We start from the raw sequence: 24,468 nt of genomic DNA on the forward strand, positions 1-24,468 counted from the left end.
TGAGTGTAACTGGTCGTTGTGGCAACACTGGGCGTGACAGATTAGACTCCTCCCAGTCATGGGACATTGACATGTGTCACGTGACCATGGAGCTGGATGGCCGCAGTTTAGTTCTTGGCATTGATGTGGGCACTAGCTCTGTGAAGGCCGTGCTGCTGGAGCCTAGGAGTGGAGATGTTCTCCATAGTAACAGCACAGACACCAGGGCTGGCCTGGAGAGTGAATGTGGGGCTCAGGTGAGACTGGTCACAGCTCCAGGGGTCTGCTGGGAATTGTAGTTCCACAACAGCCAGCCCTATGCTGGACACCCCTATTATAGATTTATATTCTATGCTAACATGTAACGTGTATCCAAACCCAAGAAAAATGTAATCTATTCTGCAACTAACAAAGTCCTTAGATATGGTGATAGAGATATAAGTTTTCTGGTGATCCTGGTCACTCACTTCCTGTCTAGGGTGACAACACTCACTCACTGCACTGTGTCAAAGTAGCAGTGTTGTCACCCTAATAGAGGAAGTGTGCTGGGGCTACATGACACCTCTCCCTTGCTTCGTTTTCATGGATTTTTTTACAGAGGCGATTTAGGAAGAAGAAATGAGTGAAATAATTCAACAAGCTTGGTTTTGTGGAAAAAGAGAAAACAAACATATTTTTATAGCCACCTATTGCCTTTTGAATTTGCCAACCCCCAAAACAATCCTTCTAAGTGTTCTGATTACTTAGGTAAATCCAACGTGTTTAATTGCAACCAGGACAGAAACAATGAGAAGATCTTTTAAGGAGGACACTTGTTCCTGTGACAACTTTGTAAGGGCATATCCTCTCACTTCCTGTTGTGTCTACACAACAGGAAGTGAAGTGCAATCTCCCCAATAACGCACAGATGGCAAAACAGCCCTAATTGTTTTTTTTATTCCTTTGCTATCCAAAAAAAAATAAATGTAATTTTAGATATACAGTTAATTCATTGTGGTCTTATAAAGTAATGGATCTGACATTCACTGAAACATTCCCCAGTGGAGGGAAGGTTTTCAGTGGCAGTAATAGATTCCCCACTAAGGAATGTTCTGTGAATGTCAGATTCACTGCCATGTAAATGGAGCCTATGAAGACATGTTCCGTCTGACCTGTGATCTGCAGGCTACTAACATAGGAACTGATTACAAATGAAATTTGCAGTGAATCTGCTTGCCTAATGTGGTAGTGATGACAGCCCCATGATTCTATACATATCATTAGGTAAAATGTTTGGATGTAACAGATGAGTTCCCAGAGGGAAAATAATTTCATATTTATCCTGGGGACAAAAAGTGAATCAAAACCCAAACTGTAACCAAGAAGTGAAGGGGAATCTCCAATCTGTGACACTTCTTGTGTGACAACGATCTAAAAGAGAATTGATCTCACTCTTCTGCAACTTTTAGGTCCTGGGACTGGCATGGTTTGCTCAGGATGGCTAGCCCAAGAGTATAAATACCAGGCTATTAACCTAAAGCAGAACTCAAGCCCTTTTTTAATAAAAAAATGTGATCAGGCAGACCCTTAAGGGTAGTGGTCACCAACCTTTTGGAGCTCACAGTCCACTAAATTTACCGACTCCAAACCGCGCATGCACTAGGAGCTGTGTGTCACTCAAAGGGGAAGAAATTTCCCCAGAATATACCCACCTGTCCTCATTGCAGGATCCATCAACTTCTTTTTGTGTTCCTGTTTTCAATCTTTATTAGCTGGACCTCCCTTGCAGGAGTTCGTTTAGTCCCAGCAGCCACAGCGGAAGCCAAATCGTGCCAGGGATCCAAGTACCGAGCTGTATAAGAAGCCTGGATACTCCGCATGTCCTCAGATTGCGAATTTAACAGAGGACATTGATCGGACAGGTAAGTATGTTTTATGCAACATACTGTCCTGTGATAACGCCCTGCCTGATCAAATTTCCAAAGTGGAACTTTAGTTCACTTTAACTGGTGATCTGTAAAGGTTTTTAAAGTGCTACTTCTGGACAAATGTAATGTCCTCATATTTCACAAGTTGGGGGGCAGGGACAATATAAGATGTGACATTTTTAGGGTCATTTAGTTTTATCTTTTAGATTAGGAATATAAATTATTTTTGGATCTAATTATTAGAATCTCTTTATGAAGCAGGGAATCATTCCCTTTTGGAAATCAATTACTGGCATTGAAATACACAAAGCTGGAAGATTCCCACAAGGGAATGTCAGATTCACTGATTTATAAATAGAGCCCTAATGGTTTCACCCAACTTGTAGAATTTACATAATTTTGAATTCAGTTAGAAAATGCATGAATTAATTTTATGATTTCTACATTTTTTAACTGAATCCATGATGAACAATATGCGTGTTTCCAGTAAAAGTTGGGTGAATTTATGTATGTAAAATATCTGCGTGTATTTTCTAATGTAAATATAAATATGACACTTGCTAGAATGTTTTATGACATATGACAATAGTTGTCCACTATCATCTTTACATTCTCCAGACTCTCTGCTCTCAGGAAATATATCATGTTTTGGGGAATTAAAGTAATTTTTATGTCTAAAATAAATGTTCAGTGGAAAATTAAAAATAATAATAATAATGCTGCAGCAGGCAAAGAGTTAAATTTTAGTAATTAGCATTTGATTACAGATGAAATAGAGCAAGTGATAGGAAAGAATAATTATTCGGTGAAGGCCCCTCCATGGAAGTATAATGTCATTTATTATTTCTTTACAGGGGAAGGAACAAGATGTCGGCCTGATAATAAGGGCCCTAAATGATTGCTTGAGGGCCCTACCCAGGGAGCAGCTGAAGAAGGTGTGCCGCATAGGAGTGTCTGGACAGATGCATGGGGTCGTCTTCTGGAAGTCAAGCAAAGGTGTAGTATCCATGAAGAGCTATCAGGTGGAGACAAAGTTGGCCGTACACTGAACGATATCTGTAATCAATTATAGAAAAACATCAAATCCATCAAGACAATTTAACATGTTCTGCATTGAAGCTTTGTGAGCAGGCAGAATGAACAAGTAATGTTCCTTCCGGAATAAATCATATTTCTCTGTTCACAAATTTTTGGTTTAAGCATACGCAGCTCAGTGCAGGATATGCCAGGTAAAAAATCCCGGCATCCCATGGGGTGAATGGACTTCATGTCATCCCGGTCTGGACAATCAGAATGACCAAAGATTCAACTTCTGGAAAAGGAGCTTAAGGAAGGTGGTGATACATAGATGTGAAATCCATCATAACCCAGCTCAGTTATTAAATGAGTGGATGGCATATCAAATACCTATACCAGATTTGATTTAAATTGGTTGTTTTATCAATAAAATATCAGTCAATAATCACACTGTATAGTATATGCCTAGCATTAGTTTTCTCAGTTACAGAGTAGCTGTCATATTGAATGTGACCTCTGACACCGAACCAGAGCCATTTCAAGGCATAGGCCACCAAGGCAAGTGTCTAGGAGGCCACCAAGGCGAGCCACCAAGGCGAGTGTCTAGGAGGCCACCAAGGCGAGTGTCTAGGAGGCCACCAAGGCGAGTGTCTAGGAGGTCACCTTGTGGTGAGGGCGCAAATGGCACTGTTATTGTGAAGCATACATGCCTAGATACTGACCCAGTAGAGGTGTCCCTGCTTTCTGTGTGGAAGGGGAAGAGGAGGCTGGAAGTTGGGGCAGAGGTGTAGAGTGTATGAGAGGAGACACATATCCTGGCAGGTGAGGTGAAGGACGCAGTGTTTATTGTGTTTCAGTGTGTATGTGGGGTTTGTGTTTGAATGCATGAGTGTGCAGTGTATGTATACAAGGGTAAATGTGCATGTATGTTTTATAAATTGATGTGTTTGTTTTTCTTTTTTCTGTATAACTTTAAATTGTATTTATTTATTTTTTGGGGAGGGGGTTATGGGGCATTCTACTGCCTTGGACTCCAAAATACTGAGAAAAGCTTTGAGCTGAAGTGTCAAACATGGAAAACATAAGACAAATATAAATATTTTGGAAATAGGCCTGCACAATATAAAATGATTTAGGACAAAATCTTCACACTCTTAAATTAGGTCATTTGTTCCCGAGACTCCTTAAATTCTTAAACATAGCCCTTCCTTGGCATTAAGAAGGCTGCTCTGATCAATAGATTCTGTTCCTTGAAGGGGCCCCTAATTACTCTATCTACAGCTCACAGTTCATTAGTGTGGTGGTCAGTAGGAAGAATTCCTCTTACATTGCTGGTCAGTGGGAAGAATGTAACCCTTACAGATAGCCAAAAACATCATTGGTGTCACTTAAACTGTCCTAAGCGGTACAAATTTCTTATTGTTCAAGCAGCCCCCAGCAACCTCTGGAGGATCCTTAAGCTGCGTACACACCTGCAATTTTTCTCGTTGGAAAGGATCTTTCACGATCCTTTCCAACGAGAAAAGACTGCACGATGCATGAACGATGCTGTACATACAGCACCGTTCATGCTCTATGGAGAGGGGAGGGGGAGAGCGACGGAGCGGCACCCTGCTGCGCGCTCTCCCCTTCCCTTTCATTAGGATCGGTCATCGTCCATCGTCCATGGATCCGCCAGGACGGTCGTCGGACGATGGACGACGACCGACTGTACACACGGCAGATTTTCGCCCGATAATTGGCCGTTACCGATTATCGGACGAGAAAAATTTGCCGTGTGTACGCAGCTTTAGATAGATCCCTTGTTGAGAATTGCTGCTGTAAAGGGTGAGGAGACAACACAAATACAACGCTTTCCTTACCTCATGTCAGGATTGCAGAGATTTCTGTGGTTCTTGTATATAAAAATTGTTTGCGATTAAACCGTGTATTGCCCCTCACTGTGATTTTCATATTTGATTTCTTACTGTCCCTTTACATGTGTGCTTTAAACCTGAAATCCTCTGTTCTAAAAGGATGCCACTGGATTAACAGTGAAAATCTGCGATTCTTTGAACCTGGAGAAGTCAGCCGTCTCATTACCTGGGAAGATGGACGATGTACTTCTGAGTTCTTGTCTTCCTTACCACCACCACTGTCTCATCTCAGCGTGGCATCAGGCTTTGGTTGTGCTACAATATTTTGGTACTTAAAGAACAGGTAATACATGTTATTCAGATCTCTGCTAAATCTAACATTGATTTCCCAATTCTGGATATCCGCTTCTTAACAACCCCATCAGCCATTTTAGATATGTGAAAGAGCTTGTGACTTGGGGCCTGAATTTCCTAATTTAGGGTCTAAACCATGCCAGTTGCCATTTTCCTGTCTAATAAATTTGTCCCATTTTACTGCCAGAGCACTCTTATTGTACAGGGTGTAGCCAAGTGGGGCTTAGCCTAGGTGGGGCTCCAATCACAAACTCAAAGGGTTAATATGGGTGATAGCAGGCATAGAGCTCAATTTATAAAGCTCACACACCATCTCAATGTTCTACATTTTTTGTGAGAGTAAGCCCATGTGCAGACTTACAGCCAGTTTGATGCTTTGCTACCTGATCAGAAGTTATCAAAAGCTTGATCAAAACATCGCTCACATGTATGATATTCCACCTTTCCATTTCTGGGATACACCGGCTAATCCCCAGCACAGATAGGGAGTTCCTAGTCAGATTGTTTGAGTTGTTTGTTCATACAACACTACTAGTGCACTTTCTATTTATACCAACATGTTCCGTCTCTCCATTTCTGGTCAAAGGCCAAAAAATTGGTTGCTTAAATTAGATTGGCTGTACTTACTGTGAGATGACTCCAATAAAATATCAATTCTACAGTCCTATAGCTTAAATAAAGATCCATATCCTTGTATTTAAACTTTAATCAACTCTAAATTGTGGATTTTTAATTTAAAGCTTATATTTGCCAATATTTGAAAAGTCACACATAGGTACATCAGGCTGTCAGAAACTTTTGCTTTGCTGCCTGTAGCCTGGTCTACAGTAACATTGGCCATTCGTAGAGTAGGCACAATATGACAGATTTAGTGTACAGAATGCAAATAGTAGAAGCAGCAGCTTGGGAAACAAATAGTGTGTCTATTATTCCAAATGTTTGTTATCTGATTGGATACCTTTCATCTATCGCTCTGATTTAAAGCAGATATGATCTGAAATGGTAATATTAGCTCCATGTGTTACATTGAATGTACTAAATTCTGATACTTGTTTATCTGTATACTGATGTTATGGAAATTGTGAATGATATGACTACTTATTATTTTTATTCACATTTTGTTGCACTGTTTTGTACCTTTTGTCTTGCCTTGCCAATAAAAATATCAAAAAAAATAATAGCTTCATGGATGGGTATATTTGATCACATCTCTCCTTAGCCATCCTTAGCACTTTACCTTACAGCCACAATGCTGACAGGCTTTTGGATTTAGGCTATCATGGATGTTTTGATAGAAAAATACCATATTTTCTCTCATCCTCACATTTTAAGGACTGATGAGCTATGATAAGCTACAGTAGATTCGAGTTTGCAACATGTGCAATGTTGTGTGTATGTTATGTGTTTATGTGTACATGTGTAAATTGATGAAAATACGAAAGCATACTCGGTATTATACTGACACTTTCATACTTTTGGGCAGACCGGACTTCCTACGTGATTATGACGTGGCAGGGACAATCCAGGACTACGTCGTTTCTATGCTGTGCGGGATGAAGACACCTGTAATGTCTGTTCATAATGCAGCTAGTTGGGGATATTTTAACACCAGGACCAAAACTTGGAATGTTGACATGTAAGTGAATTATTATGGTAGAACTGTATGTAGCATTTAGAGGTATTCACTTTCAATCTTTTGGACTTTGGGGTTGATTTACTAAAGGAATGTACAATGAATTGTCACAGTGATGGATAATTCATTTAGCTTAGTGAATAAGGTGAAGCTGACCTCATCTATCCAATTGGATGCAAGCAAAATCCTGTTTTTTTCCTTGCATGTGATTTCTGTTCAAGGTGAATGTTTACCAGTTATTCATCTAAAAAAATTATGCCTTGCAGAATTAAAATTTACTTTGATAACAGAACAAACTAAAATGCTCCAGGCTTTAAAACATAATTAAAAGTATTCTCTACTGTGAACATGCATTGTAAACTAAAGCTGCAATTAGATCATAATTCAGTATAGAAATAGCAGCCTGCTTTTCATTTTTGTACCCAAATGCCTCTTGTGGAGTATAAACACACTACCAAAATACAGAGTTCAGTGGCCAACTGAAGGTTCGAACATGCAGTATTTTAGCCTTCATTGCCAGTAGGGTACGTACTGCATTTGCTGCTTGCGGCCTATTGTTTACTATCTAGCATGGACCATTTCCTGGCCTAAGCTATAAAGGATAACAGTGGTTTTAAAGATTATGGGTTATTCCCCCCCCCCCCCCATTTTATATAGGTCGCTTTATATATAGTGTTCACAAAAGACCTAGGATCAGCAAGTGATCTTTTTAGTGTGGCTTTTAAATGCTTGGCGAGGTTTCTGTAAAAAAAAACAAATGGTGAAACCATCAACCGTCGCCTAGTTGCAGTCCTCCTCAATTATGGACCCCTGCTTTAAGTTCAGCACTTAACTCAATTACAGCATAGCCTATATAAGAATTGCATGGACCCTAAATAGTAACATTTTGAAATAATTTTATTTTAGTAGTTTTGTAAAACCAATTGTGCATTTTTAGATAATTAGTTTGTAATACATGCATTTTTTTGTTTCTCTTTTAGATTACAAGATCAGGGCTTCCCCGTTTCTCTGCTTCCTTCTGTTGTAGATGCAGGATGCATAGCAGGGAAATTTTCCTATGACTGGTGTGGAATTCCACAAGGGACAGAGGTTGGAGTGTCACTGGGAGACTTTCAGTGCTCAGTCTTTTCTTCTGCAACTGAAAACACAGATGCAGGTGATGACAGAGGCTTAATGAAATAATGCCAAGTTCATGCACAATTTTAACATTAGGAGGGTTATTTTATTAAAAAAAATGTTTGCCCCTCCATTTTACTTAAGCACATTAGGCTAAAACAACAGGCGTATCAGGGGGTAAAATGTGATGCCACCTGTCATGCTAATACCTGTCCATGCAGTGATCTCCCCAGCGCCTTTTAGCTGGGTGCACCACCCGGCACTTTTCAGTAACCACCCTGCTTTTTTTAGGTGCTTACTGAACTGGCTGCCAGGGTGGCTGCCATCCGTCTACAGTTTAAAAAATTTCTGAGTTGAACACTGCCATGTGCCATTCAGTATCAGTAGGTGTTTTAAGAAGAATCACCAAAAGAAAGGCAACCCCTCTATTAGAACTAGTTCCTAATACTGATAAACCCCCGGGCACTCTCAGATTTCCAAAAAGTTATACCAGTCTACCAGTTCACTACTTTTGGTAGATACTTGGCCAGCCCTTCCCTAACCTAACTAACTAAAATACTAGTTTTGGGTGGTCTGATGTAATAATTTGTAATTATATAGGTAGTTTTTTCTTTATAAATGCAATGTATAAATAATTTATTGTATATATAATGTATGTTTTTCTATTATTAATTATATCTGTATCCACCTTTTTTATAGTGTCTACGATTAACATAAGATAGGTGTGGCATGTGTCCAGCACAGAACTGTCCATGGTGGTCACTCATAAAAGAATTAAACATACAGCTCTGAAGTTATCCCTAAAGCAACTTCCAGTTGCTGCATTTATTTTTTCATTTGCAAAAATAATTCTGAAAAATAGAATAATTACAAGGTACACAATACAGACATTTGTCTGCCTGGCACAATTAACAGTTTATTTTCATTGCAGTAATGGCGGCATGCCAGGATGTCACTTTAAAAGCCACATGTACTGAGCTGCATCCATGTCTACAGGAAATCATTAAAGATACCAGACAAGACATGGAATGTTTAGCATGATGACATCTGGCTTGGTACCCAAATGGTACCACTTACTTTAGATTCCTGGAAAGATTCTGCTTATAAAAGTGATGATGTCCAGGGTTCCTGATCTCATAGGCTCATATCATATGCAAAGATATTTAAGTTAGATTTAAAGCCAGGGCAGTGCACTTTTTAACCTTTTATGCTAAACAATAGCTATTACTAATCATTCTCTTTATTGTGAGATAGATGTAGAATATTTCCACACATCAATATTCCTGTGTGTATTGAATCATAAAGATTGTCTAGGCTCATATTTGATGGCTGCATAATACAGGGTCAGCTATTAAAGGAAAAATGTCATGAAGGATTATGGAGACTGCTGTATCCAATGCTCCACAAAAAAATAAAACTATTTTCTTGGCTGTGTTTCTATTGCTTTGGCTTCAGTGCTTTCTGAGCCAATTGACCTTGAGGTAATAGTTATAAGGAATACCAACACTAGCAGGAGGTCAACAATAGCAGTCTTCATTGTTCTTCCCTGGCAAAGTCTCTTTAGGCTGGCCATAAATAAAAGATGTGATTGAACCCTCATTCAGTCCTTCTGCACTTTCTATTGAATGCCTCCTGGCTCATCTCCCCACTTACAAGGTCTCATACATATGAATGCCAGGTACCACATTGTATCCAGTGTGTGTCTGTTTTCTTGCACTGGCCAGACTTCTAGATAAGGAGGCATTTGGAAGGCAACAGTGTCAACCCTTAATGGATGCTGCATTACATTTTATATTTACTACATACTAATGAACATTTTTTTTAAGAATTCACATATTCTCTCCTTACTAAGAGGAATGCAGTGAGCAAATAAAAGTGTATGATGTACGGCTCCCCATTTGATAGATCGGTTTTGTAGCTATCATTCCGAATCCTGTGGCTTCAATACTTTAGGACATTGGCCTGAAACAAGTATGCAGATTAATGTTATGCAGTAGTCATGTATTCAGACTGTAATTTTTATGATCTGCACATTTGTGCTAGTGATGCAGCCAGGCAACTTTGGTTTCAGAAGGAAGTTTTTTATAGCAGCCTTTCTTTAACTGTCCGTATTGTTGGATGTCAGTAGTCATTGAGAGTTGTTATGCCTTATCCCCCAATTGTTAGGTGTATAAATGTCTAATCAACCATGGCAATAGTAGTTGTAGTATGCTTGGTAAATAATAGTTCTATCTGACTGTAACTGTTAAAAACTAAGTATAAATTTACAAAGTTGTTTTTTTTTCACCAAGTGGAAATAATGTGTAGATGTGAATTCAATTACAACAATTTATTTACATAAACACGTCATTTATTATGAGCACAGTTAAAAAGAAAATCAATATAAATAGCAAAATAGTAAATGAGAAGGCTCCAATGCATTCTTGATGCATTTCGCAGTTTACTTGTTTATATAAAATGGGGATGTGGTACCATGTGCTAAAATCCCACCTTCAAAACAATACAGTATAAATATACAATGTCGGTTCTGTTTGTTGATAATGCTGCATCTATTTCGGTGATTCTCAGCTGCCAACTTGCAGGCCACAGTAAGGCCATACAAATTCTAGTTGGACTTCAGTGTTTTGTCTGTGTACATATCTATTTTTTCATCTACTTTCCAAGACATCTGTGCAAACAAATGTCAGGGAATCCTGCATCACAGTACTGTTCCATGCATTGGGTACCACTGCTGGTATACCAAGAAAGTATGATGGATTTCAGGCTATACACAACAAGTAACACTGTGCTATTGGAGGCCCAGAGTGATTCAAAGAAGTGTATTTTATCAGAAATTGAAAAGATCAAAAATGTGTTACTTATTTAATTTTTCTTGTCAAAAAATCTATATTAGTAACTTGCTTTTCATTTATACAGAGGCACAGAGTTTTAGCATACATGTTGTTCTATTTTTTTCTGCTTTCGTCATTGGCTTTTTATATTTCCTTTTGTTCCAAAAGTCCTCAATATTAGCACTTCTGCTCAGCTGACGTTTTCCATGCCAGAAGGATTCCAGCCTGAAGACCACCCCAGACCTACAGAAGCTGTGACATATTTCCCATACATGAACAACCGGTACCTAGCAGTAGCTGCATCTCTAAACGGTGGAAATGTTTTTGCCTCCTTTGTCAGGATGCTGGCCCAGTGGATGGTTGACCTAGGTATGGCTATTCTACTATGTACAGCATATAATCTTATCATTCGTTTTGGCAGCTGCAAGTATTTCACATGTCTCTACTCCCTTTAGCACAAAGACATAAGGTATGAGGGAACCTGTGCAATCCTGTAAAATGTACATAAAGCAAGAACTGTCATTTTCTTGCTGTATCCAAGACTGTTTGCTTTTTTTTTCAGCTTTCAGCACTTGGCTTTCTTCTGTACATAACCCTGTCATAAAAACTGAAATTTGCTGGTAAATTAAAAGAAACTAACACAATTATATAAATTATGTCCTTTCAAGGCTTCATAAATTTCCTGGTCTCTGTTGTGAAAACTGTATCTTATTGTGGCTTGTTCTCTATGTACAGATTACATCGAGGATACTTTACAGGGCTGAGTGGTTTTAGCGGTGAAACTCTAAATTTTATGAATATCAGAATATGTACTTACTGTATGTTAGCCTAACAATTGCTTTCTCTACTTTTATTGGTCTCTACTTCATACATAAGAAAACACATTTCAGAGATTTAACAATACCAAGAAAGGTTCAGTTAGGGTCAGATGAGGATTGGTTTGGTTGGTTGAACAGGACCAATGATGGCATATTTGCCTCTCAGAAGATTCCAGTGCGGAAATCACTTCCAAATTAAGGGCTATTTCCAACCCACAGTAAGCAGTGATATAATTAATTTCAGCAGAAACCAGTTACCTACCAGTACAAGGCAAGTTGTTCATGACCACATTTTTGTTTGCCCTGTGGCTGCATGCAAATCTCCTTTCCTGCAGCGTGCTTTGCCCCTAGCAGTTTGCTGTGCGCCCAGGAGATGCCAATCATGCCCTTTTACACCATGAGTGTGACACAAACATAACCGTTTGGAGAAGGTGAGGTTGCCTATGTAAAGATCAGGAGAGGCTGCAAATGGATTGATGTTCGAAAATGTATCACCAGGAGCATTCATGAGCCTGTCTCTTGTTCTAGGTCTCAAGCTGAGATGCTCTACTGTCCTGTTTTTTAAATTGTAATTTTTATTTTTGCCCCAGTTCCCCAATATAAGTGGTAGCAAGGCTGAAGATGTTGTTTGGTCAACACTGGAGAACACACATGTAGAAACAAAATGCACCACTTAGGGAATTGGTGAAACTACTTGTAAGTAACGCACCTCATGTTCTATATGGTTATATGATCAGTTTTAGGTGTCAGGTAGTTTGACCTGTTAACCCTGAGCCTTGTATTCATATTATTTATGGAGTAGAGGTTTTGGTGCTATGGTTGAACTCCAAGGACATGTGTGTTATTTAAACTTTGATAACATTTGTTCCACCTGAGAGAAAGAACCCAGCAGCCAGAAGAGAACGATAACCAATATATGGGAGGATTGGAAAACACAATTATGATGTAAACACTTTTTAGGGTAAATGTCAGAATAAACGTTAGCGTTCCTTTACATTTTTCCCTTAGGAAATGTTTAAGGTTTACTGAAGTATATAACACAATTGGCAACACACATCATTGTTTCCAAATGGTATCCTGATAAAACTTTGGTGGACAGAGATAATTATCTTGTTTTACCTTTACAGGTCTGGAAGCATCTGATTCTGCCATATACACCCAGCTGATCAATGCGGCTTCATCTGATCACGAGACTCAACTTACAATCTCTCCAACCTTGTTTGGTGAGAGGCACGCTCCAGACCGAGTGGCTTCTGTGTCAAACATCTCACCTGCTAACCTGTCACTAGGCCATGTGACTAGAGCTCTGTGTCGTGGGCTTATTGTGAACATTCATTCTATGCTTCCATCAGAGAGGTTAAAGGAAGCTGGCATTAAACGCATCATTGGAAGTGGCAGCGCTTTGGCGAGGAATGCGGTGTTGCAGCAGGAGGTGGAAAAAGTGTTTTCTTTTCCTGTAGTCTATGGAAAGGATGTGGATTCTGCTGTAGGTGCTGCTATGATCATGAGATAATGGAGAAGTACAACTGTATTTCTTTACTTTCATGTTTTTTTTAAATTGATTTTAATTAAGGGAAGTTGGATGTCTTCACGCTTTAAAGCAAGTCCAGTTTTGCAATATCAAATCTCAGACCTTATAACTGTTGATATTTTCTTTGGGTTTTTTTTCTGTCGCATGCATTCTATCAGCTTCCCAGATTCACAAGGCTAATGTTATCTTGTTCAGCTGTTATTTTCATTATTCAGTGCCTTACATAGAATTCATGAATTTATGATAAAATAGAACTTGACTACAGTACGCATTGTGAGAAAATTAAGAAACAGAGGTAAACTAACTCATGCATTTATGAGCGACATTGTAGCTTAGTGGCTAGCTCTCTTGCCAGGTTCATGTTTTGGCTGGGATATTATCTGCATGGAGTTTGTATGTTCTCCCTTTGTTTCCTTCCAATAGTGGTAGGTATTGGCTTTCCCTGAAATTATTCATAAGTCTTTCATATTGATTGACATATAACATTAGATTGTGAGCCCTTTTGTGGGACAGTGACATGACTATGCACTTTGTAAAGAGCTGTGTAATATGTTGGTGCTATATAAATACAAGATAAAAAATGTATTTAAAGAGCGTGTCACCAGACTAATTATTTCATCAAAAGTCTTCCTATTGGGTTACATGTGTATAATGAATTTAGGCATATTATTTATCAGTAAACCTCCCATATGTAGACATCCAAAGCCATAAGCTGCTATCATTGATGTGACATCAGCAGCCCCAGCAGACTCAAAACTGTACCTCAAATACCACTCCTTTTTCATGTGTACCCTTCTCAGTGGTCCCTTGTAATAGGTTGCACACCACCAAACAATTTTGTGTTATGTATTCCCTGTCTCCATTTTTGTACAGTGTTCAGTTTTTACTTAATAAAAAGCCTTAATAAAAAAACATTTTCAAACCTAGCAACTGTAAAACAAATCCCATCCTGGGGTACCTGGGAAAAATAAATAGCAACTCTCCAACATCTACCAAAAAGTAGACAGTACCAGTAGACAACATTGCTATGTCCCTGTATTCAGTCCACATCTTTTCCTAGAACTCCTTTTTGTAATATTGGAACATTTCATGTAGTTGGGTTGCTACATTATTGTTCATTGAAAGACTATTGCAATTTAAATGGTATGGCACAGTACAACATTCTGAACAACATAATACTACACTGCAGTTAATTTAGACAGAGTTCAAAATTGAAATTAATATACTGACAGAAAACAGCCATTTCTTCATTTTTATAATTAAATAGTACTGCACTGCATCTGTTCCCCTCTGTCCCTCTTGTCTCTGATGGTCCTATAAACATGTGTTTTTGGGATGCTCCATTGTCTTTATTGTTTCTAACATAACCTGATAGGAAAAATGCCAGAAATTTACAACAACTGCCAATCAGCTTTGACCGTGCCTCAAACATCTGGATGTGATTGGTATTATAGGAAACAGAGACACTTAAAGATTTAGGTAAAGCAGAACCAAAGCCACAAATAACAACATAAAAACAAATAAAATAAAAAAACAACATAAAAACAAATCCATTGAAGTGACAAAACTTTTTTGCAGCAACATTGATTTTCACTCCAGAAATATACATCACAGTCATTTGTTTCTGCCTGCACCATTTTCCTCACTTCCTCTGAGCCCATATTATTGTGGATTCACCCCAACCTGTGATTGGACAATGAAAGGAGAAAGCAGAACACAGATGAGTTCGTCTCTCTGTAACTCTCTGAATGACATGAACTGATTGGGTTTTTGTACTGCTCCTTCTTCTCGTCCTCAAGTCCGGCTTTACAGGTACTGCAAGAGGCTGATACCAGGTCAGGTATTTCCATTGCTTGCATTTAAATATAAATGTAACCATATATTAATGATTACGGAGCTGTATTCATTTGTGTATAAACCTGTGAGGTGCGGTGTGTATTATGGATTCATGAGTTTATACAATATAGAGTTGTGACCTATCAGTATAATCTGCAGGACTGAGCTATCGGTTTGAACGGCCTGCACAATGGTTGGGTGTTGCAGAGGCAGGACATGCCCCCCTCACAGGCTGCACCCCTCACAGCATCATGCCCAAGGTGGGTACCTCTCCATAGATTATACCCATAACAATAACCCACAGCATAGATCTAAATGGATTATAAGCACTTGGGATCCAGCTGTGTTTTTAGGGTGACGGCAGAGTTTCACTTTACATTCTGATTCTCCAGCTGCCAAAGCTGGTAATATAATCTTTTCTGCCCTCTGTGTCATTTGAGCTCTTCTCTCCTATTTCATAGTCACATGCCTTAGCCACTAATATTATTTTGATTTAACAGAAGAAAAAAACATTTCCACTCCATCTCCCTGCTGAATTGATTGCAGGACCTTAAAAGGCACTTAGCAACCACAATTACTGTTGGCTGTCACATGATTTGGTGGTAAATATTAGATGTTTTTTCCCCTCAACAAATATGTGGTCAGCTTCTCTCAGACTTCACAGCAAAGGAAAAAAAACAAAGCCACTATTTTATATTTACTGCAAATTATATGGGAAGAATCTAAATTATTCTAAAATAACATACTACATTCAGGCTCATACTAGTAACTCTAAATCCAGATAATATGTATAAAAAAATTTAATAAATGTGAAATGAATCATTGTCATTCTATAAATGCATAGATGCCTTCTGGGTAGTTCATCTTGTAAATCAGTACATGTAACTAGTACATGTCTGACAACATTGTCCTATGGGTGGGGTAAAGGTAGTTCATGAGATTTTGGTTGTATTACAAAATATCACTAGTTTTACATTGAGATGGGCAGGTTTATTTTTTATGTCTCTTTGTGAGATTTTCTTTTCTGTCCTAATGGTAAAGCTATAGGAAAGAGAGAATACACACCTCTTAGATTGTAAGCTCTTCGGGGCAGGGTCCTCTCCTCCTGTGTCACTGTCTGTATCTGTCTGTCATTTGCAACCCCTATTTATTGTACAGCGCTAGGTAATATGTTGATGCTGTATCAAGACTGTTTATTGATAATAATAATAATAATAATATTGTCAGGCATTCATTTATTGTTGTCTATAAGGCTATCTTGTTAAACCAAGACAAGTATCATGACAGACAGCTATACAAAAAAAGATAGGTGGGCTTATTACGTTAAACGTATCTTGTTAAAAAAAAAAGTATTTTTGTTGCTATGTGTGCCTTCATTAGGGAGATTTTTCATTACTTCCTGTCCCTCTGACCTCATTACTCTCCTTCAAATGAAATGATGGCTGATTCACCATAATGTAGATTGTCAATCAGCACCTGGCCACAACTAGTCCTTTTTGATTGACATCCCTGTCTGTGTTTCTGAAACCTGAATTTACACTTATATTCAGGAGAATTGTCAAGCTTTTTGCAACATCCCACCAATTTTTGTCACTTTACTAGTGTATTATATATATTACTGCTCTGTTGTACTTTTCCCATTTATTTATTTATTGTATTTTATTTAGATTATTTATTTATATATTTTATTTACCAATCCTCATTTTCTTTAAAGTAGAACTTTCACAAAAAAACTAATTAACACAGATCCAATCCCTGTGGCGTCCAGGCTTCCATCTTCTTTCGGGCACAGACTGCAGCCATCTTCTTTTCGCCTCTGCCGACAGCACCCAATCTTACACTGTGCAGTGACGAAATTGGGTGGCATGTCTTCCTAAAAATATACAAAATAAAAGTGCCTATCTTACTGTGCCTGCAGGAAAGCGAACATTTCTTTGGGTCCTCCCCAAAAAAATAAAAAAGAAACAATTTTTTAAAAAATATTAAAAAACAAATTTTTTCAATATACAAAAGGGTTAGCTTTAACATATAATAATAAAAATGTGTTGATAGATCTGCTCTAAGAACTACACTGGTGGCCTGAAACTTCAGCATTCTACACCTCTGTGTGTATCAAATGATTGTGTCTACTGCTCTGTACTGTGGATCCATTCAATGGATTCCTTTTGGGATTCACTAGTATCACAGCCATGTGGGGAATGCAGACATCTAACACAATCATAAGTGGTAAGTTATTAAGATTTCTGCAACTGGCATCATTTATCCTAATTTAGTGACAGGGTCACTTAACCAATATAGACATTTTGGAAAGCACTTCATCAAAAGTACAAATACTATTACATGATTTACCTCCAAAATTTCTGCAGACTTTTGGAGAAATCAGCAAGCCAATGCTAAAAGAAAAAAGAAGGATTGCTGGAGGACTTCTGTTAACATTGTTCTTCTGAGAAATGAACAGATGGAACATATAAAGAAAGCATAGAGTAAATTAACATCTTTACTTTAAGCTACATAGCACTATTGCATTCCCTCTAGTGTGGGAAAAAGAAAAAAGAAGTAAATAGTAATATGCAATACAAGGAGGTATCTGAATAGACTATTAGGCTAACTTTACTTTGTTGCATATTTAAAATAGATTAGAATGTTAGATGACAACCTTTAACCCCCCTAGCATTCTAATTCCGTCTGTATTTTCATGCAAAAAGCATTACATTGTTTTGCGTGGAAATTTATTTTACATTGTAGACCTGTAATTCTTAGGCATAGCTCACTGAAATATGTCCAATATTTATTAAATTTTATAATAAACTGTAAATAAAAAAACACAAAAATCTGTTAAAAAAATACAGAAACCTGTAATACAACTGTACAGTAGCATGTAATATATATATTTAGATATTATAATTTTATAAAGATTATATAATGATTTCTTTGTATGGACTCTATGCAGCTATTTTGTATTGAATCCAATACAAAATTATTTAAATTTCCTGCCGCTCCTCCCGCCCGCACCGACGCATGCACTGACGTCACAGGGAAACCCTGCAGTCACTGGGAGAAGATCGAAAAAGAAGACCAGCAGGACGCCGGGGGACGCCAACAGAACAAGGTAAGTGTTTTTTTGTTTTTTTTTTGCATGGTCATTATTATGATGATTGAAAATAACAGAGAGAAAATGACATTGTGTATATCTACCATTAATTCTAATATTTAAGCCAGAGCAAGAGATTTCCTTCATTTCCTTTATCCACTTCAGTACATGAAGTACTTGAAGCCAAAGGAAATACTTATCATGTTGGATAAAGGGGAGCATGTGATTCACTCAATAATATGGGGTAGTTCAAGCTATGACACTTCATTTACACCTAGGATCTAAACAGAGTGCTATAGAGGTAAAAGAAACACTGGTATATCTCCTTCCCTGCTTTACGGTTGTCACTGACACAGATTTACTAGAATCTTCTAGTGGGGGAACCTGTGCCACCTGTCAGAGAGATTTCCCCTCAATATTTGGATATTCCAGCTCACAATTTGTCTTGTCTCAGGTTCTGGCAGAGTGCAGAGATATTCCTGTTAAGCTCAATTTAGTACTAATGCTAGGGTACTAATAAATATCTGATCAATTTTCCCCTCTAGTTTGAAGGATCCCTAATGCTTCCTAATAAATAAAAGGATGCACATTTGGATTTTTATTTCACATAAACGGTTACATAACGTTCCAATTAGCTTAGTAAGTATGAAGATGTAAATGCACTTTCCATATTAAACTATGCCTTGGTTTTGGATATACCAGCCCATGTGCATGGTACCTTTAGTGATGAATCTACTATATATTTACTATATATTTTTGGTTGAGTGGAAAGTCATACAGCAGATATTACTAGGGTTTAGAAGGAAGAATCTGAGGGTTAGGGTCCCTTTCACACCTCTGATTGCAAACCCTCCAAACCACTGCTATCCCTATTTAATGTACAGCGCTGCGTAATATGTTGGCGCTATAAAAAGGCCTGTTTATTAATAATAAAATAATAATGTGCCAAGGAGAAGCAGCTGCATCCCAGGTTAACCTATATGCACACATTGCTTTTGTGTTTGTGGTTTTGGTACAGTCCTTCTTCCAGACGAGGAAAAGCAGCTTCATGATTAGAAGGGACGTATCACGAACCACAGTACAACCCCCTCCCCCCACCCTGTAATGTGTGCACAAAATGGTTCCCAACAGAATGCGAGTAGTTGGAAGTGCAGTTGAGCCTGCAATACAACACTGTGCGCCTAATATTGTCGGTCTTGGTGTCGGAAGTTTTTATTCATCCACTCTGTAAATAATGGGACAGAGAAAAAAATCTTCGATCAACTTCAGAAAATCCAGCACATATTTTTTCCCTGTTGCATTGTGCAGCTATTACTACATGGGCTGGGTAATAAAATTTGGTTCCAAAAAGTGTATGGGGTGTGGCTCATATCTGCCATTCAGATTCTAGATGGGCTATGTAACATGTACTGGGGAAATGTTCATGATTCATAGAAACTATGGGATAAGGTTTGTGGCCCACGAGATTTTAGCTAGCATAACCTAACCTGCCTTGATAACAGGATTCAGGTAAAATGATTGGTTAGCAGAAGCTTAGTATTATTCTGGTTCCATAAACCAGTTCTTCTCTTCCATCTAACAAGGAACGTCACTCTACTTAGGCACAGCAAACACCCCAATAGCTCATTTCCCAAATAGTTCCTTTTTATTGTAAACTTGCTCCATGTCTAACTTATCTGGTTCTAATAGCTCACAAAAGCAATATTTCCACCCTGAGAAACAGGGAATTTGTGTTATTATTTTTATGAATTTACAACACGCCTTCTTAGTTTGGATTTTTGTGAACATTCATTACGCTTTTATCTAAGCTACCTATGAGAAATCTTATCACAGTGATAAACGCTGCTCTTTTTGGCTGTTAAGATGAATAGAGATCATTATTGTCCAATTAGCTTGTAATACATGAAACGGTTCCCATGCTGTCAACAGTTCATATCCTTGTAATCATCATCTAAATGGCTGCTGGCTGTAAAGACTGGACGGAGGCATATGTTGCTAAATGTGGAGTGCACATAGTGTGTGCTGGGATCCTGGTAAAAGCTTTGATAACTCTGGGGAATAACATCCTCCACAGGCCCTTCCTCAGTTATCCCATTATTAGTTCTCTGAAGCTTTCTGTTCTTTGGAATATCGCAATGCTGTGAGAGAAGATGTAGCTCTGCCATGTACTTTACCAGTATACATCACTACATCTACCAAACGCACTACTGGGAATATAAACCATCTCTTCTAGAAGACTTGGCTCATTCTGCACCGAAATTCATAAAAACTCCATGTAGATACAAGAGAAGATTATCCTGAACAATAACTTTTCAAAGCATCAGAAGAATCCCTTCTAAGGTAAAATGTCAGTTTTATATTACTTTGTTTTATAGAATAAATATATAAAAGCAGAATAAAAATAGATTAATAAAAGCAAAAGTTAAATTAAAAAAAGACAACTACTTGGTGAAAGGTTGTTTAGTTTAAGGGGGGCAGCTAAGGACTTAAAAAAAAAAATCTTATTGAACGGAGTTGTAACTTTTAACAATCAAATGATTTTGAAATTCCATGTGTTTTGTATTAAGGGTTACCAGGTACATATATGTAACATATTTTATTATTATTATAATTATTAGTGCATTTTTTCCATTATTTTATGCAATAATATCATAGGAACAGAAAACAATAAAAATAAAATACAATAGACAAACTACTCACCTACAAGTAGTTTTCTATATAAAAGTGAAAGGCTATGTGAATGAAAAAATATAAAAAATAAAAGTAGACAAACTACTCACAAACAAATAGTTTAGTTTATTATGAAAGGAGAGTCTACGTGAATGGAAATATTCTTTATTTTAGTCAAATGTTAATTCCTAACAATCAAATCAATCTAATTATTAATATATTATTATTAAATTCGTTACTGCAGTTTTGCCATTTTTATAGAATAAAAATAGTGTAAAAGGAATAAAAATAAAATACACAATAAACAAACTTATCACTTGCAAGTAGTTTAGTGTTTTGTTAAGGAAGGATGACATACATGTGTCTAACCTGTACCATTTGCATTTATTGGTGCAATCTTTAATTTGCAGTTGTTTGTTTTACCTAATAAAGTATTAGTTACTCTGTAAGAATTCCTATGTCTAAAAAAATCCATACTAGAAATTTGGCACTTAGCACAGAAGCTTTCCTATACAACAAAACCTGGACAATAATAAAATATTCAGAGGATCCTTTTTCAGGTGAACACACAACAGAAATATAAAAAAAAAGTGAACAATTGCTATGTTTTAACTAGAAATGCCATACAATCGTGATCAGCATGCATTTTTTTCATACTACAACCACACAGGGAGTTATAAATAACATTTTAAAGATCATATAGGAAAGATAGGGCTTTATTTCAAATGTAATATTTGCAAAGTGCCTTATGCTAGTGGATAAACCCTTAACAAAACCCATTGGGGTTGATTTACTAAGAGTAGTCCCTTGCAAGGGATTATTCATTTAACTTGAAGCTTTGATGTCTTTAGCTAATCAATCATGTGCAAATAAAATTCATTTTTTAAATTCTTGCACAAAATTGTTTTTTGTTTTTGTTTTTTTGCAAAAAGGAACTTCACTAAGCTAAATTGAATATCCTTTGCAAGCTGATAGTTTACCTTACTATTGTAGTAAATCAATTTCATTGCATTCCAGATAATAGATCTTTAACATATACTTTTAAATATATATTATATAAAATAAAAAAATAATAATAAAATACAGCCTAGATTATCCAGCCTAAATTGTGCTAAATCTAGTTGTTCTCTATAATAATCAGACTTAAATCTGTGATAAAACCTAAATATTTGACATGGAAAACTGCCCTGCTGCACCAATGTTTGTAAATTACTCTGAAGATTGCTAGACAGTATGATTATCAGCACTTCATCTTCTGGAATCTATTCTTGATCTTTTTCTTTAAAAAGACCATGCCTCGTTACCACCATGCAATTATTGAAGATCTCTTAATAGACCAATGTTCTCTGGATTTCCTACTCAGATCAGTTTAGCAACATATGATAACCTCATGATACTCCAGTAAATTATGTATAAGAAATAGCCAGGAGCTTAGAGTAATGTATGAACAAATATCATAAGTATTTTTTGACCATCTTATTTAAAGCTGTTATAACATATACAGGAAACTAATTTATTATGCCTTCGTAATGTATGCTATTATTATCATTTGGTGAGTAGTAAAGTGCTTGTGTAGTCTTTCCGTAGTCCAGTAATGGTTTACATGGATTTCAATGTAATACATGAAAGACAAGCAGAATCTATAGTTTAGGAATCTGGTTACAGGAAAATGAGAAGAAGTATTGTCTCTATGTACAATAAAAGTATTAGCATTTTCTGAATATTAAAGTGACTGGGTAATCTTTTTAGAAATCAGTAATGCTTTTTTTTATAGATTGCTCAGGCAAAATCGTTTTCATTGGATTATAAGCATTTGTGGAAAATATTGATTCCAGGTCTAGGTTTGATGATGAGTTATGAGAACTTGAATGAATGTATTATTTTTATTGATAAGATGTCAATAGCAAATGTGTGCCACACAAAAAAATCCATCCATGCAACTTTTTTTGCAAAAAATATATGTTTAATTACTATATTTTTTATTACTAATATTTATCCCTAAAATTTCACAAACATGAACTTCTACAACGAGAAAATTCACCAAATCAAGTCTTTTTAAAAATATTACCAAACCAAGTCAGTTTTTTTAAACCAACAATTGAGTAAACATTTAAAAAGTAGCAAGTGTTATTTAAAAATAATTTTAAAGTCATCACAATAGTAAATGGCATAATCGAATTCCATTCGAACAACAGTAAAAGTGCATTAAATTTGAAGGCTGCTTGCAAGAAGGTATGACGTGAAGCTTACATTATGCACAAGCTTTTACATGGATTTGTGTTTGCAGCCAACATTATACCTGTCCACTTTGAAAGCCCCTAAACATGACCCATGCCCAATTCTGTAATACAAAGTAATATTCCTATTATGGTTTCCGTTCCTTTCTGATTACAACCTACCAATGTATACATGACACTTTTCACTTTTACATCATTGACTAGAACCTGGTAAAAAGTGATAAATTATCACAATTTTCCCTATTCTTTTTACCTTGAGGATGCCTTCAAAATAATATATACCGTAGGTATAGGGCAGGGGTCGGCAAACTTTTTTGGCTACTAGGCCATTGCAGGAGGTCAAGAAGGCACACTAGGCCAGAAGAAACAAGGTGTCAAAGAGAAGGTTTTTTATTTAAAAATACAGTACGATCAATAGGAAACATGATGTTGCATGTTCTTATAGACAGATACAATATTGGGTTCTAATGATGAGGAGTTAAGCAACAGAATGTCATTAAGGTGATTGTCAGTAAGCTGAGAGCTCAGCTTGTTCTTACAAATCTTCATCTTGGAGAACAGCTGCTCGCACTAATAAGTGCTGCCAAAAATTGCGATCACATACTTGGCACGGACTAACAACATTGGAAACTGAGCATCTGGCAGCTGACGGTAAAAGTCAATGAAAGTCAATGAAAGTCTCTCTACGTGTGCGCATGCATGGCATCGAAATGCCCCTTGAGATTCGACCACTTGAAAGTGCTGTTGGTGTCATTGCACCCTAAACACAGGGCTTTGTTGCCGCGTTGGACGAAGAATAATTCGTCAGTCTCTTCGGGGTTGAAGACATGACATTCGAGGTCAACCTTCCAGAGACTGGTAGCTGCGTCTTGCTTCTGCTCTTTAGGCATAGTAATTGGGGTTACTGTGCGGGAACTCGATGATATCAATGATATCGCTGGAACTAGCAATAACACGACAATTCAAACAGCCCGGATCCAACAATAAATAACTAGGAGGGATTAGGCCGGACTGGAAAACTGGCTAGGCCGTGTCCGGACTAAAGGCCAAAGTTTGCCTACCTCTAGTATAGGGGAACCCCTGCTAGGTATTGTTCATGAGGATCAGTGATAATACCTCCTTTAAAGTGGTGGCGTGAATGCTACCATTACAGAAAACTAAATAGCTCACTGGTGAAATGCCACCAGTAGCACTGGACCCAAACTTTGTCTGGTATCAATTGATGGAAGATCTATCAGCAACAGCCCAAAGAAGCCCTGGAGGAACCCTAGTGTTACATTGAACCTGGCTGGGAGTGGCTGGTCTTAACTTTTACATTTGTGTGTGTTCTTTTTTCCTCAGTAAAGGATCTTAGCCTTCATCAGCAGCAATGTACTATTTTAAATACAGCAGATGCCATGTGTAAAATATTCAAAAGGAAATGACCAATCCAGATGGGAAAGAACTCAAGTCATTTATTGGAACTTATTTGTAATTACATTAAACAAAAGTTCTTAGTTTGCAGCAGGGCATGGAAAAACTGCTTTTGTACCTCAGTACTGTTCTAAGATGGTATGTTGACAATTTTTTCCTGTTTCTACAGGCTGGCTAAA

At 37.4% G+C, this 24,468-nt stretch overlaps 1 protein-coding gene across 1 annotated transcript; it reads left to right on the forward strand.

The window, feature by feature from the left end:
• The first annotated feature begins 66 nt into the window (after nucleotides 1-66).
• Nucleotides 67-13,633, forward strand: SHPK (sedoheptulokinase). The gene is made up of 7 exons (XM_072431134.1): nucleotides 67-236; nucleotides 2,741-2,882; nucleotides 4,919-5,102; nucleotides 6,597-6,749; nucleotides 7,727-7,902; nucleotides 10,862-11,062; nucleotides 12,639-13,633. The coding sequence occupies exons 1-7, from the start codon at nucleotides 72-74 to the stop codon at nucleotides 13,022-13,024; spliced, it is 1,407 nt and encodes a 468-aa protein (XP_072287235.1). The 5' UTR covers nucleotides 67-71; the 3' UTR covers nucleotides 13,025-13,633.
• The last annotated feature ends 10,835 nt before the right edge of the window (nucleotides 13,634-24,468 follow it).

Source organism: Pyxicephalus adspersus, chromosome 1, assembly GCF_032062135.1.
Source record: "Pyxicephalus adspersus chromosome 1, UCB_Pads_2.0, whole genome shotgun sequence".
NCBI classification, from domain to species: Eukaryota; Metazoa; Chordata; class Amphibia; order Anura; family Pyxicephalidae; genus Pyxicephalus; species Pyxicephalus adspersus.